Source organism: Panthera leo, chromosome B3, assembly GCF_018350215.1.
Source record: "Panthera leo isolate Ple1 chromosome B3, P.leo_Ple1_pat1.1, whole genome shotgun sequence".
In the NCBI taxonomy this organism is placed as follows: Eukaryota; Metazoa; Chordata; class Mammalia; order Carnivora; family Felidae; genus Panthera; species Panthera leo.
In genome coordinates, this window is record NC_056684.1 from 4,184,272 (window position 1) to 4,200,644 (window position 16,373).

At 56.6% G+C, this 16,373-nt stretch overlaps 2 protein-coding genes and 1 long non-coding RNA gene across 13 annotated transcripts in view; 2 read left to right on the forward strand and 1 right to left on the reverse strand.

The window, feature by feature from the left end:
* Window positions 1-283: 283 nt before the first annotated feature.
* Window positions 284-4,739, forward strand: LOC122221561 (AP-3 complex subunit beta-2-like). The gene is made up of 6 exons (XM_042940890.1): window positions 284-389; window positions 578-806; window positions 1,236-1,320; window positions 1,530-1,627; window positions 4,041-4,179; window positions 4,284-4,739. The coding sequence occupies exons 2-6, from the start codon at window positions 692-694 to the stop codon at window positions 4,432-4,434; spliced, it is 588 nt and encodes a 195-aa protein (XP_042796824.1). The 5' UTR covers window positions 284-389; window positions 578-691; the 3' UTR covers window positions 4,435-4,739.
* A 1,364-nt stretch (window positions 4,740-6,103) lies between these two features.
* On the reverse strand, window positions 6,104-14,760 carry LOC122221564. 2 transcript variants are annotated; one of them, XR_006203297.1, is made up of 4 exons: window positions 14,577-14,760; window positions 7,465-7,646; window positions 6,768-7,124; window positions 6,104-6,552 (listed from the first exon to the last, which is right to left on the reverse strand). It is a non-coding gene; the product is annotated as an uncharacterized LOC122221564 (long non-coding RNA). The 2 variants fall into 2 exon arrangements; XR_006203296.1 differs by having other exon boundaries at window positions 6,768-7,646.
* The window catches only part of CPEB1 (cytoplasmic polyadenylation element binding protein 1), a 91,212-nt gene continuing 88,258 nt past the window's right edge, over window positions 13,420-16,373 (forward strand). For 2 of the 10 annotated variants that reach the window (XM_042940894.1, XM_042940897.1), the window contains exon 1: window positions 13,825-13,994. In XM_042940894.1, the coding sequence (XP_042796828.1) occupies window positions 13,833-13,994 (162 nt within the window). In that variant the 5' untranslated portion in view covers window positions 13,825-13,832. Of the gene's footprint in view, window positions 13,504-13,801; window positions 13,995-14,201; window positions 14,279-15,092; window positions 15,190-15,418; window positions 15,469-16,373 lie in introns of those variants that run through there. The other 8 variants (XM_042940895.1, XM_042940891.1, XM_042940892.1 and 5 more) reach the window with 8 other exon arrangements.

Below are 16,373 nucleotides of genomic sequence, written 5' to 3' on the forward strand. Positions count from 1 at the left end.
TTAGGAAGGTCCCTAGGAGCTCTGGATTAGGTTCCCCAGGGCTCCGGGGTAAGGGGAGCAGACGGAACACACTTTTGGGGCCAAGAGGGCAGAGGGACAGCCTCCCCAGGTGTGGGGTTGGGATACAGGACCTGGTGTTCCCGTAAGAGCCCCCAGGATGCCATGTGCTTCGCTGTCCATGGTGCTGAACCGTCTCCTTCGCTGAGCTTTGGGTTCCCTGCTCAATCCAAGCCGATTCCATGTTGCCTCCCTCATCGTAGCCTTCCTCATCTGCTCCCACAGTCACCCCTCCCAGTGTCCAGCCTGTGTCTCCCCCCACGATCGTGTCCACCAGTCTGGCTACTGACCTGGAGGGCCTGACGCTCACAGACTCCCCGCTGGTGCCCTCAGTGAGTGGGATGGGGGAGGGACACATGTCTGGGATGCATCTTACAGTGTGGATTTGTGTGTGTGGAGGAGGGGTGTGATGTAGGGGATAGCTTTGAGTCCCCATTGCTGGGTGACCCCAGGTGAGGACAAGGCAGGGACAGGCTCTCTCCTTGTTCATTTCCATACTGGCCCTCCTCCACCCCTCCAGCTGCTGAGTCCAGTGGTAGGTGTTGGGAGGCAGGAGCTGCTGCACCGTGTAGCCGGTGAGGGGCTGGCCGTGGACTACACCTTCAGTCGCCAGCCTTTCTCTGGGGACCCCCACATGGTATCTCTGCACATCCACTTCTCCAACAGCTCTGATACCCCCATCAAGGGCCTGCACGTGGGTACCCCCAAACTGCCTGCCGGCATCAGCATCCAGGAGTTCCCTGAAATCGGTACGGAGGGCCTTGGACATGTTGGAGGAGGGGGCTCCTGGGCAGTGTCAGTCCTTCTGTGGCTGCTGATGCCCGCTCTGTGCCAGGCCAGGCCATGAGGGCACAGAGAGGGCATCTAACATGATCGTGCCCTTGTGGATAGTACAGACTAGGAAACAAGCACGTTTGTATCAGGGCAGAAGGTGCTTGAGGCAGGCAGTATGGGCCTTGGTTGTTTCAGGACTGACTTACATGGGGTAAGGGTGGGTAGGAAAAGGGTGTTTAGAATTCAGAAGAAAACCAGGAAATACCTCCAGGGACCTAGAAAGCCAGGAGTGCATAGAGGGGTGGTCAGCTCTGGCAGTGGAGGAGAGAATGGGTCTGGGTTCCAGACCTATCAGGTGACAGTATCTTTCCCTGTCCCCCTTTCCCTGCCTCATACCACTGCAGAGTCACTGGCACCTGGAGAATCTGTCACTGCTGTAATGGGCATTAATTTCTGTGACTCAACCCAGGCAGCCAACTTCCAGCTGTGGTGTGTATCCAACTCAGGGTGGGGTGGGAGGGTGGGCTGGAGAGGGGAGGGGGCAGAATGTCAGGGATACATCGTGACCTGCTGGGTTCAGAAGTCATCCCAAGCTCTCAGATCTTCTCTCACTCTTTGTTGCCTCCAAAGTGGGAGGTGAGGGGAAAAGGTGCCTCACTTCATTTCTTCTCCCTCCATTTCCTCCCCACCCTTCCTAGTACCCAAACCCGGCAGTTCTACGTCTCCATTCAGCCACCCGTTGGGGAGCTAATGGCTCCCGTGTTCATGAGCGAGAATGAGTTCAAGAAGGAACAGGGTGAGTGCTCCCCAGGGTGGACAGGGAGGGGCTCGGCACCACCCACTGGGGCCCTGGAAGCTCATGGTGCAGTCCTGCTGGAAGGGCCTCGGCATTGTCAGAGCGTGGGCCTCTGGCAAAGGCTTCACAGAGGGTGGGACACTTCAGTGAAGCTTTGGAGAGAGCAGGACTCAGCCAGGCAGAAAATTCTAGGCCTGCATTCCAGCTTGGGAAAATATCATGAGTACGTGTTGGTGAAAGTTTGCAGGAACTGAGGAGAAAGACAATTTGGTTTGGTACACAGAGATAATGAGAACAAAGCTGAAAATGAGATGTTTGGTCCAGCATCTGGAAGTCTTGAATGCTGTGCTAAAGCATTTCAATCCCAGAATTTCAGAGCTGGAAGGGGTCACCAAAGTTATCAGGTCCACCTCTGCTGTGAGAGAGATTAGGACTTCATTAGACTTCATTTTCCTAACAGTGCAGAGGTCGCCAAAGGTGTCTGAGGAAGGGGCCAGCTTCAGGCCTCTGCCTCAGCAAGGGGGATCTGGCAGCACCCACAGCAAGGACTGGACTGGGGGGAGCCTGCAGTAGGGAACAGAGGCGGGACAGCCTAAGCAGAAGAAACATGGGGCTTTGTGAGTCCTGGCTTGAAATTCTGACCCCGCCACTCACTTGGTGTGTGACCTTGGCCTAAATTCTGTGACTATAAGGCTATTGCAGTAGATCTGGTGAGAGAAGGTGGGAACCAGATGAGAGCCACAGCAGAGGGAATGCAGGGCTGGGTGGGTAGGGGGAAGGGGGCAGCCGTGGGCAGCTGCCCTGAGAAGGAGAAGAGGGAGGTATGTGGGGATGGCAGGGAGAACTCGGTGCCCTTCCCCTAGACCAGGACTCGGCAAACTTTTTTCCATAATGTGCCGGAAAGCAAACGTTTTGGGCTTTGTGGGCCATGTGGTCTCTGCTACAATTACTTGGCTCTGCTGCCATTAACGCAAAACAGCCCCAGATAACGTGTAAATGAACGAGCGTGGCTGTGTTCCAATAAAATTCTATTTATGGACACTTAAATTTGAATTTCACATAATTTTCATATGTCATGAAATATTAATCTTTTGATTCCCCCCCCCCCCCCCAGTGTTTTAAAAATATAAAAACCACTGTGGGCCGTACAGCTGGCAGGCTGGATCTGGCCTGTGGTCTGTAATGTGCCGAGCCCCGATCTGGAAGAAGGAGGAATGGGTTAGGCAGGGGAGGAGGGAAGATCATGGTTGGTTTCAGATAAGAGGACTGTGAGGTGCATTTGGGAAATTCAGGAGGAGGTGTTTAATAAGCCACTGAAGATGCGGGTCTGTGCCCCAGAAACACCTCTAGGCCAGAGTCATGAGTACAGAGGTGATGGAGGTGACAGCCAAAGCTGTGAGTATGAGTCAGATCCCCCTGGCAGAGAGATGGGTGGGAAGATAAGAAGGCCAAGGAACTTCCTTGTGGAAAACCTGCATGCTTCCGGAGAAGAAGGAGGGGAGGGATGAGAGAAGGAACAGAGTAAGAGGTGGAAGGGGTGCCCTGGGGTGGTCTACAGGCCAGGATGACCCAAGACCTTCAGCTCCAGCAGACAGGAGGCTGCCCACATCAGAGAGCAGGCCATCGCCCAGGGGGACAGAGGCCATCTGCAGCGGGTTGGAGGAGACCAGGGCTTGAGGAAATGGAGCCCTCTTGGGAGGACTTTGGCCACGTAAGGGAGGGATGCACGGCAGTGGCATGAGGAGGGAGTCTTGCTTCCAGAAGGGACTTTTGAGGGACTTGGAGACTTGGACATGGGGAGAGTGAAGGGATGGGGCAAGGAAATGTCACTAGTCTGGAATTAGGAGAGGCAGGGGCAGCAGGAGAGGGATGTCCGTTCTCAAAAGGAGGAGAGGGGAAGCAGCAGGGAGGGGACAGAGGGGCTGAAGAGGAGGTGGCAGGAGGGCAGACAGGGTGTCGCATGGCTGGCCTAGAGTGTGTGAGTGGAGAGGAGAGGTCAGCCCTGTAGAGGAGAGGTTGTGGATGCCTGGGGGCTTTGGGAGCCCCGGCCAGGTATGGAGCCGTTGCCTCCTTGAGCTCCTCTCCAAGCTGACTGGCCACCATGTCCACTGGTGCCTCCCTCCCAAGGGGATGGTCGCCAGGATGTCTGATGCTGGGGAAATGCCAAGTCAGTCTTTGGTCAACAACACGGATAGAGCCCTGGGTGGGGTGGGGTGGGGAGGCTGGCTTCCCAAAGGAGGGTGTGGTCCAGGAGGAAAGTAGCCCCTGCTCAAGACAGAGAGAGGTTCACACCTGCTCTTAGCATGAGACCTGCCAGCCTGAGGAGAACTTGGGGAGGATACCCCGTGGTCAGACCCAGGAGCCAGCCTCTGGACCGTGTGGCCTCCGCCCTCATCGTGACCTCTGTCCTCAGGAAAGCTGACAGGCATGAGCGAGATCACAGAGAAGCTCACACTGCCAGACACCTGTCGGAATGACCACATCGTGGTGCAGAGAGTGACTGCCGTTGCCAACCTGGGTCGTGTCCCTTGTGGGGCCTCTGATGAGTACAGGTACTCAGCCCCCAGCAGAGGGGAGAGGCGGGCTTTAGGGAGGCCTGCTTTGCAGGAGGGTCGCATGCCCAAAGGCCAAGACCCTTCCTCTACCGTTATCGCAGATTTGCGGGGAGGACGCTGACCAGTGGGAGCCTGGTCCTGCTGACCCTGGACGCCCGGCCCACGGGAGCCGCCCAGCTGACCGTCAACAGCGAGAAGATGGTGATCGGCACCATGCTGGTGAAGGACGTGGTGCAGGCTCTGACCCAGTGATTCCCGAGGGCTGTGACCTCTTTGACCCCTGCTTCTCTCTCCCTCATGACATCTGGGCTGTTAGCCCCACTTGTCTTTCCTCTCTCTCTCTCTCTCTCTCTCTCTATCTCATAGCAGTTTCCTCATGCCAGAGAGCATCGGATGGGGGGGGGGGGGGACTCTTGCCCTCTAGTCACTACCAGGCTCCCCCGCAGCCCCTCCCCCGCCCTGTGGGTCCCCTAATGGCCTGTGTGGGGGGAGCCGCTCCCTCCAGTCTTCCCGGCTTTCTGTAGCTATTTCTGCAGCAACATCCCAATAAAGTGTCTTCTCCCTACGTGCTGGCTCAGCTTTCCTTCCTTCTGAGGGGATCCAGGGGAGACAGCTGCTAAGTGTGACCATGTAACCCTTGTGAAAGATCATTACTGACTTTCTAGGGACGGCTGTGACTGACTCATAGGTGACTCTGGTTGTACCCCAAGGTGACGATCCCTTAGTCCCCAGGCATGTGTGCGGAAGAGACATCCAAGCAGGGATGGGAAGGCCAAGCCGGAAGAACTCCTTGGTCCTGCAAAAGCAAGGCCTTTCCGGTGATTATTGGTCCCCCTGGATTTCCCTCCTGGGCCTCTCTTTGGGAGAGACTCATAGTGTGGGGGACTCCGCAAACATAGGCGCGAGGTTCAGAATATGTCAACTGGGGAGCCCCCACCTTGCTGGGGAGATGACCCGACCAGCCCTCCCGGAAGGGGAAGAACGGGAAAGAGATGGAAAGTGCTTCTCAAACAGCCCAGCATCACATCACTTGCAGATTTCGTTAACATGCAGATTCTGATCAGTGTCTGTGGTGGGGCCTGAGAGACTGCATAGAGAGAGTGCACACGCGTGGGTGGGGGGAGTGCAGAGAGAGAGAGAGAGGGAGACGGGATCCGAAGCAGGCTCTGCGCTGACAGCCGACAGCCGGATGGGGGGCTCGAACTCACAAACCATGAGATCATGACCTGAGCTGAAGTTGGAAGCTTAACCGACAGAGCCACCCAGGTGCCCCCAGATTCTGCATTTCTAACAGGGTCCCGGTGGCAGATGCCGTCGCTCTGTGGATACACGTGTGCGGTGAAGATGTGGAGGGATCCCCTGCCCCTGGGACAAGTCTTCTGGAGGTGGTCGTCAGGGTCATGGCCCTCCTTGATGCCTTTCCTGGTGAGGAAAGAGGCTGAGTGAGCAGGGGTCCCAAAAGGTGTAAAAAACAACACAGTAGCATGTATTCCAACAACAACAAGAGTCTGTGATCAATAAGTTTCAGAATAATGGGTTTAAATGAAACAAGGTTACTTCCCACAGGCCTTCTCAGAGCCTTTACCATGACAATTTGCACTGTGACCTAACCATCCCCAAAGGGGCTAGGGAAGTGTTACCCAAAATCAGTTCTGACTTTGGAACACTGTCCCCCCAACCCCCCCCCCCCCCCCCCGAACACTGTGACTGCCGGGGTTACAAGGAACACACTCAATGATAGTTTGAGACGTGATGCCTCAGCTTCTGATCCTCTGTGCTTCAGACTCGTCCCTTGGCGGTATCTTCTCACAGCCCTGTTACCCCATCCCTGAGCGAGTCTCTGCAGGGTAAAGACAGGTGCGGCAGGTGTTCCATCCCCTCATAGGGGACACCCCCCCCCCCCCCCCCCCCCCCAGTCTCTGGGGACTTGCCGGGCTCCGTGGCACCAGAGAGCAGCTGCAGCCACTGCTTCGTGAGGAGCCTTGGAGCCCCACAGTCTCCCTGGGATCACTGTTTTTTGTCACTGCAGGTTTGGAGATGGGACTGATCTGCCAGTCAAGGGCCACTCGAACGGTCGACTTGTTCTCACTTCTGTCACTGAATCAGCACTGCCCACAGCATAAGAAGGTGAGAGCAGTTTCCCAGGGAATTTGAACAGGACCATCAGAGAATTACCAACAATTCTGTGCTTTGCAACAAAGGTCCTAGATGGACTCTGTTAGGAGCCGGAAGTGTACCCCCGGCCCCTCTCCAGGAGCTCACAGCCCGGACTTCCACAGCCTCTGAGAAAGGGGAGCTCTAACCCTGAGCGAGAATCCCAAATGCTGGAACTTTTAGCGACCACACACCTTCCCAGCTTCTCCCTGGTACCTGGAAAGAAAGAATGCTTGTCTTCTGTCTGGGATCTGGGAAGACGCAAGACACATACGTCCCTGTCTGTATTTTTAAGGGACTGTTTTAAAAAATACTATTTAAGAAATGTAAATGTAAATATAATATTCATGTAGAAAATTGTACAGATCACAAGCGTGCAGTTTGATGAACAACCCGTGTAAACAAGAGACTGAGTGTGACGGCACACCCACCTCAGGTTGCCTTCCAGTTTGCGGCAGTGTTTTGTTTTGCTCGGAGATCACGGAGCTTCGAGACGGTCTGACACCAGACTCCAGTTGTCAGTGGGATCCCAGAAGGCCGGCGTGGACTTGTGTCGGGCAGTGCCGACGTGCTGGCCTGTGCTGCTCTCTGGGGCTACGAGGGCACCGACCACCCCCCGTGGCAGAGGCACCGACCACCCCGTGTATGTGGAAATAAGCCGGATTGTCTTCTTGCTTTAACTGAGGGAGAATGTGAGGGAGCAGCTCTGGGAAAGAAGGAACTCGTCAGGGCTTGGGCAACGTGACCTTGATCTAGGCCTTTATGTGCCAGAACCCCAGCACCTGCACCTGCAGAGGGAAGGCACGGAGGAGGGGAGGGTGGGAGAGGGTGAGGCGTGGTCCTTCTTCCCCAGGACAAGGCCAGACTGAGGCCCCGGGATCCTGACAAGAGCAGCTGCGTTCTCGCAAATAAACCCCTAAACTTGGTTTCCTTAGCTGGAAACCAAGCCCAGGGCCTCTTGGGTTCTCACGGGGCTCCTGGTGCTGAGACTCCGGGCATCCCTGACCCATTTACAAGCGGCTCAGGACAACCAGCCCTCAGTGTGATCAGTGTGGCCGCTGACCTCCAGGACGGCCCCCAGGGATCCCTGCTTCCTGGCATCCTCGCCCTCGGGCCATCGCCTCCTACCTTCCATCAGGCTCCGTGCGCGTGCACGCCGGGACACTGCCGCAGTGACGGTACGTCTGAGATGAGGTTAGACACGTCAGCGCGCCTCCATCCCCGCATCTTTCTCTCTTTCTCCCTTTCTCCATCTGGTCATTTGCTCTGGAGAGGGCCGGGAGCCATGTCTTGAGCTAAAGCCAGCAGCCCTGTGGAGAGATCCACGTGACCAGGGACTGAGGCTCTGCCAGGGGCCGCTGGAGCGAGCCACGAGGCAGACCTGCAGCTCCAGGCACAGCTTCCGATGACTGCGGCTCCGGCAGACGGCCCAGCTGCATCCCTGGGGCGGGGGGACCCCGAGCCAGAACCACCCAGCTAAGTCATCCTCGGGTTCCTGACCCGCAGAAATCGTCCGAGGCCGTACACTCTCGTTTCAAGCTGTTGTTCGGGGTTCACTTTACAGCCACACGTGAAGACAATCCAACCCCGACCCATCTCCTGGGGCGTTGGAAAAGTCCTTAGAGGCGGCCAGGGCTCCGGTCTCTGGCCTTCCAAGCACTTTGCTCTGACACTCAGCGTCAGTGCCGTGCTGGAGCAGGCTGGCGCTGGCTCAGAGCACCGACTGTCACGCCTCCAGGAATTCTGTGAGCTGGGTAGTGTCACGCTGGTAGCTTGAAATCAGCTGTGGTGGGAGTATTTACGCCACAGAAATAGGTGAATACTGCAGATCGCTGGCCCCCCCCACAGCCAATTGTCAGACGTCTGCCAGCACATCTCTGCCTTTAATAATCTCTGTCCCTCATTGCTTTGAAAAAGTGTGATATTTATTTGTTTATTTTTCAGAGAGAGAAAGAGCACGAACAGGGACGGGCAGAAAGAGAGAGAGAGAGAGACACAGACTCTGAAGCAGGCTCCAGGCTCTGAGCTGTCAGCACAGAGCCCGATGTGGGGCTCAGACTTGTGAACCATGAGCTCGTGACCTGAGCCAAAGTCAGATGCCCAGCTGACTGAGTCACCCAGGCGCCCCCCCAAAACTGTGCTGTTTAAAGACTAAAATAACAACCACTAGTGTACTGATTCCTGGCCTTAAGGACTGAAGCATTTATCAATCCAGGCAATACTTCTCATACTCATTTCACAGACTCTTCCCTCCTCACCGATTTGGAATTTTCCATTTATCAATGCCATGCATTTTTGTTTTGTACTTTTACTACATATGGATGTGTCCCTAAACAACACGTGATATGGTACTTTGTGATAACAGTGTACTACGTGTTTTATTTTTTATGTTTTTTTATTTATTTTGAGGTGGGGGGGGGAGAGAAAGAGAGAGAGAGAGAGAGAGAACAAGCAGGGGAGGGGCAGAGAGGAGGAGACAGAATCCCAAGCAGGTTCCGCACCATCAGCACAGAGCCTGGTGTGGGGCTTGAACTCACGAACCATGAGATCATGACCTGAGCCGAGATCAAGAGTTGGATGCTTAATCAACTGAGCCACACAGGCGCCCTTAAATTTTTACATAAATGGCATCGTAAAGTATGTATGTATCCTTCCTCCTGCTTTTTTCACTCAATATTATTTCTGAGTCATTTCTGTTTCTGTAACTGGTTTTATTTCATTTACTTTTCCTTATAGATGATATTCCATTGTATGACTATACCACAACTTACCGCTCCAGTCTCCTGCTGGTGGGCATTTAAGGTGGTTATTTTATTTTTGCAATTATACATGATTCAGCTATTGGCATTTTTACTCCTGTCTCCTTTAACACATGCAAACGTTTCTCTACGTTTCCCTAGGAGTAGAATCGCTGGGTCATAGAGCTTACACACCTGCAGCTTCACAAATCACCAGAGGAGCTATACTTGACATCAAGAATGGTCACAGCACTTGTGTTCATGAGTCCCCAAACTAGAAACAATTCAAATACCAATCAACAGGAGAATGGAGAAACAAATGCAGTATAGCCGTACCAGGGAATACTACTTAACAATACAGAGGGCTGAACTATTGCCCCATGCGACCACATGGGTGAATCGCACAGATACCACGTTGAGGGGAAGAGGCCAAATCTTATATGAAGTTCTACAACAGGCAGGATGAATGTCAGGAAGTCAGTAAGAATAACAGTTACCCCGAGGAGTGAGGTATAAAGTGGGAAGAGCATGACGGAACCGTATAGGGTTCTGTAAAGATTCCAGGCCTTGATGTGGGTGATAGTTACCTGTATATATGTAGGTAAAAGATTAATGAGCTGTAGACTTAAGATTTGTGCATTCCATACTATACGTGTTATCCCTCAATTCAAAACATCTAGAGAAGAAAAACAAAAATCAAAGTCGGGGAGCCAGTTTATACCCTCACTGGTGGTGATCCTGCTACTGGGATAGTGAAACTTTGTCATTTGGTCTGTGTGACAGGTGTGAATGGTATCTACTGTGGTTTCATTTGCATTTCCCTGGTTATTGCTGAGGGTACATACACATCTAGTGATGTGTTTGTTGGCCATTTGGGTTTCCAGTTTCTGTCCATTGCCTATTCCCATCTTTTGTCCTTTTTTCTACAGGGTTGTCTTTTTTTCCTCACTGATTGTAGAAGTTCTTATGTATTCTGGAAACTAGTCCTTTATGGATCTCACATTGCAGGTATCTTCTTCAAGTCTATGACTTGTTTTTTTAAATTAAAAAAAATCTTTTGTTAAATCAAAGTTTTAAATTCCAATGTGGCCAAATTTATCAATCTTCCTTTATGTCCTGTGGTTTTTGTTTCTTATTTACAAAATTCACCCATACTCTGAGGTAATAAAATATTCTAATATTTTCTTCTAGAAAATTTCCAGTAATGCCTTTCACGTTTATATCTTTAACCCACTTTAAATTAACATTTGTGTATGATGAAAGGAGGGGCTGATCCACATTTTTAAATCCCGCTTTACAAGACATAAACAACAGCGACAGCAAAGAACATGCTTTCTTCTGCGCGGACCATGGGAAAAGTCTAGCAGAGACCGTGCGCTTACGTTGCTACCTCATGGTCTTGAGTTCCTCAGTAAATCCCCCTCGTGATCTTTTGCAACCAGAAAAATTATGTTCTTCCAGCACTGTCTTTTGTTCTTTCGGCTCTCTGCCTGCTGTGGAAGCACTGAGCACCTGAGCATATAGAAGACCGCTGGGTCCCTCCTGTCCTCCTAGCATACGCGTTTAAAACTTAGTCCGGCCAATTACCGTTACACTTAAAACCTGTATTGTAAGTCTTGGGCTTGACTACAGAGACGGTGCCAGGCATAGCTAGGCTCAAAAGGCTGTTTGTTGACTCTGAGAATGGATAATGCTGCCTGTTTGTTCCTGCTACTTCTGCCAGTGACCAGCTGTGGAGACTTAACGGAGTCACTTAATATCTCCACCTCTGCTGCTTTCCACATCCTCCCCTGTGGATCGTGGACACCTTCCAGTCAGAGGTACTGTTCTTCCTGTTCTACCTGTAGGCATGGCCAAGTGTGGGCAGGGAGCACAGGGGCATGGCCACACCTGAGGCCATGGCTGTATTTTGACTCAGCCACCCCTTCCTTCACTATGTAAGGAGCTCTGGGGTCAGTCTGAAGGAAGTGCACACATCAGGGTGCTGGGAATCTTGTTCTCATCTGGTAGAGACTTCAGGCTCTGGAGCAGGAAGGCTGTCTGGGTTTGCGCTCCCACTCTTCCATTTCTAGCTGGGAGTCCTTAGGCTAGTGACTTCGTGGTTTTTTGGGGTTTTTTTGCTTCCATTTTCTCATTGAACACAGGTAAAACACTTTGAACAGTGCCAAGTGCACAGTGAGTGCTCAGGGAAGGTCAGCTCTTATTACTGCAACAGCAAGTTTAGGAAGAGGGATTTTAAGCAGCAGCAATTTCTGTCCCAAGTCACCTGAAAGATGCATTCATTTTCTTATGGCTAGGAGCTTTAAAATATGAAAGAGCTCCCAGATACTTATTCCCTTGGGCACTAGCCCAGGTTTCAGATTCTTATCTTGTTCAGCTTTGGGTCAAGGAGGAGGAAGGATGCACCCAAGTTTGCCGCGAGAGGGCTGGATGGGGCCCCTAGACATATTGGGCTTGGCTCTTTTAATTTGAATTAGTGACCAAATTTAAAATTGGGAAGATTTCACATTAAAACAAAAAACCTAAGACAAGCCGGATTGTCCTAAAAGATCCAGCTAGGCTGGGACCTCATTCCTGCATGGTATCCATCAGCGAATTGCCCCTTCGGATGTGCCTTGGGCCTTTCTGGTGCTCTCACCCGCCCTTACGTGGGCTCCTGTGATATATATATAGGTGTCTAGGTTGGCATCCCCTAAGACAAGCAAGATACACCACTTCAGAGCAGCTGTCCTATGCTGTCGGCCAGAGTAAAACTTGGGGGTGGGCTGCTCCCCAAGAAGGAAGGTCCCAGTGCCGCTGAATCACAAGGTATGGTTTTCTGGGTAGCTGGAATGGGCTGCCTTGAGGATGGGGGCTGGTGGCTAATCAGGAAGAGGGTAGAACAGTTATGGGCAGGGGAGGCCAGGGTCCTCTTTTGTCCTACTCCTGCAGCCATCATCCTCTCTGCCCGTGACCCCAGCAACCCAAGGAAGCTCCCGGCAGGAGGATGTGTCTGAGACTGGCTAACTTTCACTGTCACTGAGTCCTCCTGTGCGCTTCCACTCCATCTGTTCTTACCCTGGCCACCTTCTCGGGGTAATCCTGAAACACTAGGTTAGGCCCTTGACTTCCTCTCCATCCACAGAAACCTACTGTTACCTACCCCCCCCCCCCCCCCGGCCCCCGCCTTAGCCATTAGATCTAGGCCAGCCTCACCAGCCTGCCAGGAAGGCAGCAGTCCTGTTTTCCCAACTGCCAGGAGGAGCCTTGTGCATAATAAATGCTTTCTAAACAGTGTTAGGACGATGAGATAACATGTGAAACACTCAGTAATGTTCTGCGAACGCTGGTCCCTCTCCTCCTCACTCCAGTCCCTGTTTCTCCCCAGCCGCTACTAAGTCTCCAGTAACATCTTAAGAGACCTGATACTGCCATTCTCCTGTTTACAATTCTTAATAGTTCCCTGCTGTCTGCAAAATAAAGGCACTTCACAGACTGGGCCCAGGCTTCCCTCCTGTGGTGTCGGCACATATTCCCCTTACGTCCTGGTCAAATTGAGCCTCTCTGTTCCATTCTCCTCCCTGCCTTTGCTCGGTCTCCCGCCTGGAATGCCATCTCCGCCTCTGCGCGTGCTTGGGGGTTCCAGACCGCTCCCGCACCAGCTACCCCAGGTCGCCTTTCCTGACGACAGCCGGATCACGGTGGTTTCTCCTGCCCCGTGGCCGCCGCCCTGTCCCTCGTCCCCACTCCGTCAAGTCCCATCACAGTCCGGCAGGAGCGTCGGGATTGGTTTCCCCAGGGAACTGCGGCCCAAAGAGGACCCCGAGTGTCTTAGGAAGTTTCCGGAATCCCCCGACGCGCCCCCCTTCCAGCACCGGGAGCAGCCGATCTAGTGTGAGCGCGCGCCTGCCGGAGTCCGGGAACAGGGGCAAGGGCACGGGCTAGGGCAGGGGCGCGCAGGGCCGGCTCCCGCCCTGGAGGGGTCCTTGGAAGAACAGGAGCACCGGCACGGGGCTCTCCTGACAAACCACACCGCCGCCGCGTCGCAGCGGCTTGTAAGTCCCACACGGGGAAAAGTGAGGCCCCGCAGAGAAGTGACTTGGGCAGGGTCACTAGGTGAGTAGCGCGCTCAAGCGTGGGCCTCTGGCCTCCCGGTCCTGGAGCCCAGCTCCGGGTGGGCGGCCGAGCCCTCGGCCGGGCCTGCAGGGAGGGGCGGGGCGGGCGGAGGCGGGGGCCCGGGCGGGGCCGACACAGGTGCTTCGCATCCGGCCGGGGCGGGGGGGGCGCGGCTCCGCGGGGCTTTATAAGCGGCCCGGGGCGCGGCGCTGTGTGCGGCTTGCTGCAAAAATAGTGCCCACGTGTCTGCGCGTCCTTTGCCGCGCCGGCTCGCCGCCCGCCGGCCGGCCCGTCCGTCCCGCAGGGCCACGCCGGCCCCATGGCGTTCCCGCTGGTAAGAGCCGCCTGCCGCCCGCCGGGGCGGGGCCGGGCGGGGCGCGGTCCCGGCCGCTGCAGCTAACGGTCCGCGCGCAGCCTCGGCCGGCTCGGCGGTCCGCTCCTCCCCGCCCCCCTCCCCCCCGCCGAAGGAGCGCGAGCCCCGGGCGGGGCGCGGGTCACGTGCCCGCGGGCGTGGGGCCTCGTGGAGGAGTGTGTGCGGGGGGGGGGGGGGGCAGGGAGCCTCCTCGTGACTCAGGGCCTTTGGGCTTAAAGGCGCCGCGGCCCTCCGGGGGCGGCCGGCGGGGCCTCCAGGCTGCACTGCGGTCTCCCGGTGGCCTCGAGTGTATGTCCAGACGGGAGCCGACCGGACGGAAAGGCGCCTCGGCGCCGGGAGCACTTCCTTCTCCCGCAGCCGTCGCACGTGAGACCCGAAGCCGCCGGCGCAAGGAGCTCACGCACCGCGGAGAGCCCCGCGCCAGTCTCGTTCGTACCCAGTGGGCGGCGGGGGTGAGTGGCCCGGTGGGGCGGGGCTGCCGGCGGCGGAGACCCCCGCGCGGGACCTACGCCGATCTGAGAGTGCCACGACGGCAGTGGGCACGGCTCCTTTAAGGCGGAGGGATCAGGCCCCTCGTGCGGACCGCGCTGCCTGGCCCGGGAGGTCACGTGGCTTCACACGTTCGATTGTGCCGGAGCCGCGTTCTGGGGGCGGGGCTGGCGGGGTAGGGTCCCACGCGGGTGGTCGTCGGGCACGTGCGCCCGGGCTTCGCGCCGGGGAGGCTGGCGGCTCTGAGGTGAGGTGGGTCCTGCGGCCGCCGGCGGGCGGCCGGGCAGGCGTGGGGGCGGCGCGGCGGTGGAGGGAGCGTAGGCCGCACCTGCCTCGGCTTTCCCCAAGGGCGGCCGGGGGAGAGGACCCGGCGTGCGTGTGGCGCCCCGGTTCTGTCATTCTCTCCTCAGTCCCGGTTCGGGCCGGTTGCACCAGCTGGGGGGAGGCGGGCGAGGAGTGCGCCCCGGCCTCGGGCGGGGGCGGGCAGCTGGCTAGAAAGGCCCCGGCGGGGCCGACGGGACCCAGACCGAGGGCAGGCCACTCACCCCCTGGCGGTCCCGCTCGGCGTCGTTCCCCGGGCTTTTTCGCGGACTGGGCGTTGTGTGTCGTGCGGTCGCCCCTGACTTCGTAGCCCTGTTCCCGGGGGTGGGAGGCCGGGCCGGCGCCCTCGTGAGCCGCCCGGCGCGGGCCGCCCGAGGGGCCCGCGACAGGCCGAGAAGCCGAGGCGCACCCGGGCCCGGGAGCGCAGCCCGGTTTCGCGGCCGCGTGCACCTCGCAGGCCTCGCCCCGCTGCGCGCGCCCCGCGGGAGCCTCGCGCCTGGGGAGGGAGGTCGGCCGCACCCGTGAGAACCCGGCGGCGGCCCCTTCCCCCCCCCTCCCCCCCCCGCCGGGCGCCGCAGCTCCGCGGCAGCTGCCGCCTCTGGTCTCCCTGGCTACCGCTCCGCCGCCTCCCGGGCACCGAGTAAACTCTGCGTCATCCGTCGGGGCGAAGGGCCAGCGGGGCGCTTGGCGCCCTGGGAGGCGCAGGTGTGCGGCCGGCCGCTCCCGGAGCGCAGGTGACGGCCAGCTTGCGCCCTCGGGCCGGGCCTGGGGACGCGCGCGGCTGACGGGGAGGAAGGACTCCGGACGGGCCGCCCGGAACCCGGGAAGCTCAGATCGGTGAGGGGTTTCTGTCGGGGGTGAGGAAGGGAACGCAAGGAGGGTTGGTTTCTGGAGCTCGGGGTGCTCCGGGCCGTGTGTGGTGGGGGCGGTGAGGACGGGAGCGCCCAGGCGTCCCCCCCCCCCCCCCAGCTGCTCTTCTCCCCTTCCCGGTGGCGCTGGCTTTGAGCCGCACGTGCTCCCAGAGCACGGTGCCGTCGGGGGTGGCTTTTGTCCCAGCGATCGAATTCGAGAGTTGGCCTGGCGGTGGGATTTGCAAGTTGGCTTCCCTGCGTGCAGGTGCGTGTTCCTGAGCGCGAAACGCTTGCCGTCCCTCCTCCCAAGGCGCGTTCTCCAGTCCTCTCCCACGCCCGGGCCCCCCGAGCGGAGGGGACTTTGGGCCAGCCGTACGCGAGCCGGTGCGGTGCACGGGGTGGGCGACCGTGGAAGCACGCCCAGGGCACCCGACCCGGCCGTGGTGCTGTGGTCTCTGCCGCCGTGGCACGCCTCCTGGCAGTGTTGACGAGGCGGAGAGTGGAAGAAGACCCCAGGCTTAACGCCAAAGTTGTTAGCCAGTGAGCTCTCGATAGTGGCTGTCTCAGTATTTTCATGAGTCATCGAGCTGTTTATTTTGTTTTAAGTCCTTAAAGCTGGTTGTGTGCTCCCATCCCTCCAGGGGCCCGAGGTAATATAAAGGAGCGAAGCGGGGAGAGGAGGGAAAGAGTTGTAGTGCGTCCGGAACCACAGAACTTCCGTCTCTCTCAAGGGAGCAGCTGGCTGTTGCCACACAAAAACGTGGGCCCGGGTTGATGGATCTTTGATTTTTTTCCTTCCTAGTTAAAGCTGCCGGTCTGTTTTAAATGCAGCAGTTAAAAAACTGAATAGTGTAGGACCAAAGGTAATCTGTCTCTGAAGAGTAGATTCCAGGTGAGGACTAGACTAGTTTTGGGATCTCGGTCTTCAAATGTTCCTTTTAGGTGTCCCCCCCCCCCCCCCATTTTGTAAATGAGGAAACAGGCTCTGAAATCAAGTTACAGGGCTATTAAGGAATAAAATTCGAGTGTGAACCTAGGTCTTTCTGGTGCCGTAGCTCAACGTGATAGTCTGTGTATTCCGGTATGTCCGAGGGGGCCAAGGCTTACTCGTGATGTAGTTTGTAGAGAAAAAGCGGTGCTTTATGCTGGAGCCCCATTTACAGGCAAAGT

What these genes read in the sequence shown, in the direction of transcription:
- LOC122221561 (XM_042940890.1), top strand. Translation starts at nt 692, where the DNA reads ATGGTATCTCTGCACATCCACTTCTCCAACAGCTCTGATACCCCCATC. An exon ending in CCAGGAGTTCCCTGAAATCG is followed by an intron (nt 807 to 1,235) that starts GTACGGAGGGCC and finishes ATACCACTGCAG; the next exon opens with AGTCACTGGCACCTGGAGAA. An exon ending in GGGGCCTCTGATGAGTACAG is followed by an intron (nt 4,180 to 4,283) that starts GTACTCAGCCCC and finishes CCGTTATCGCAG; the next exon opens with ATTTGCGGGGAGGACGCTGA.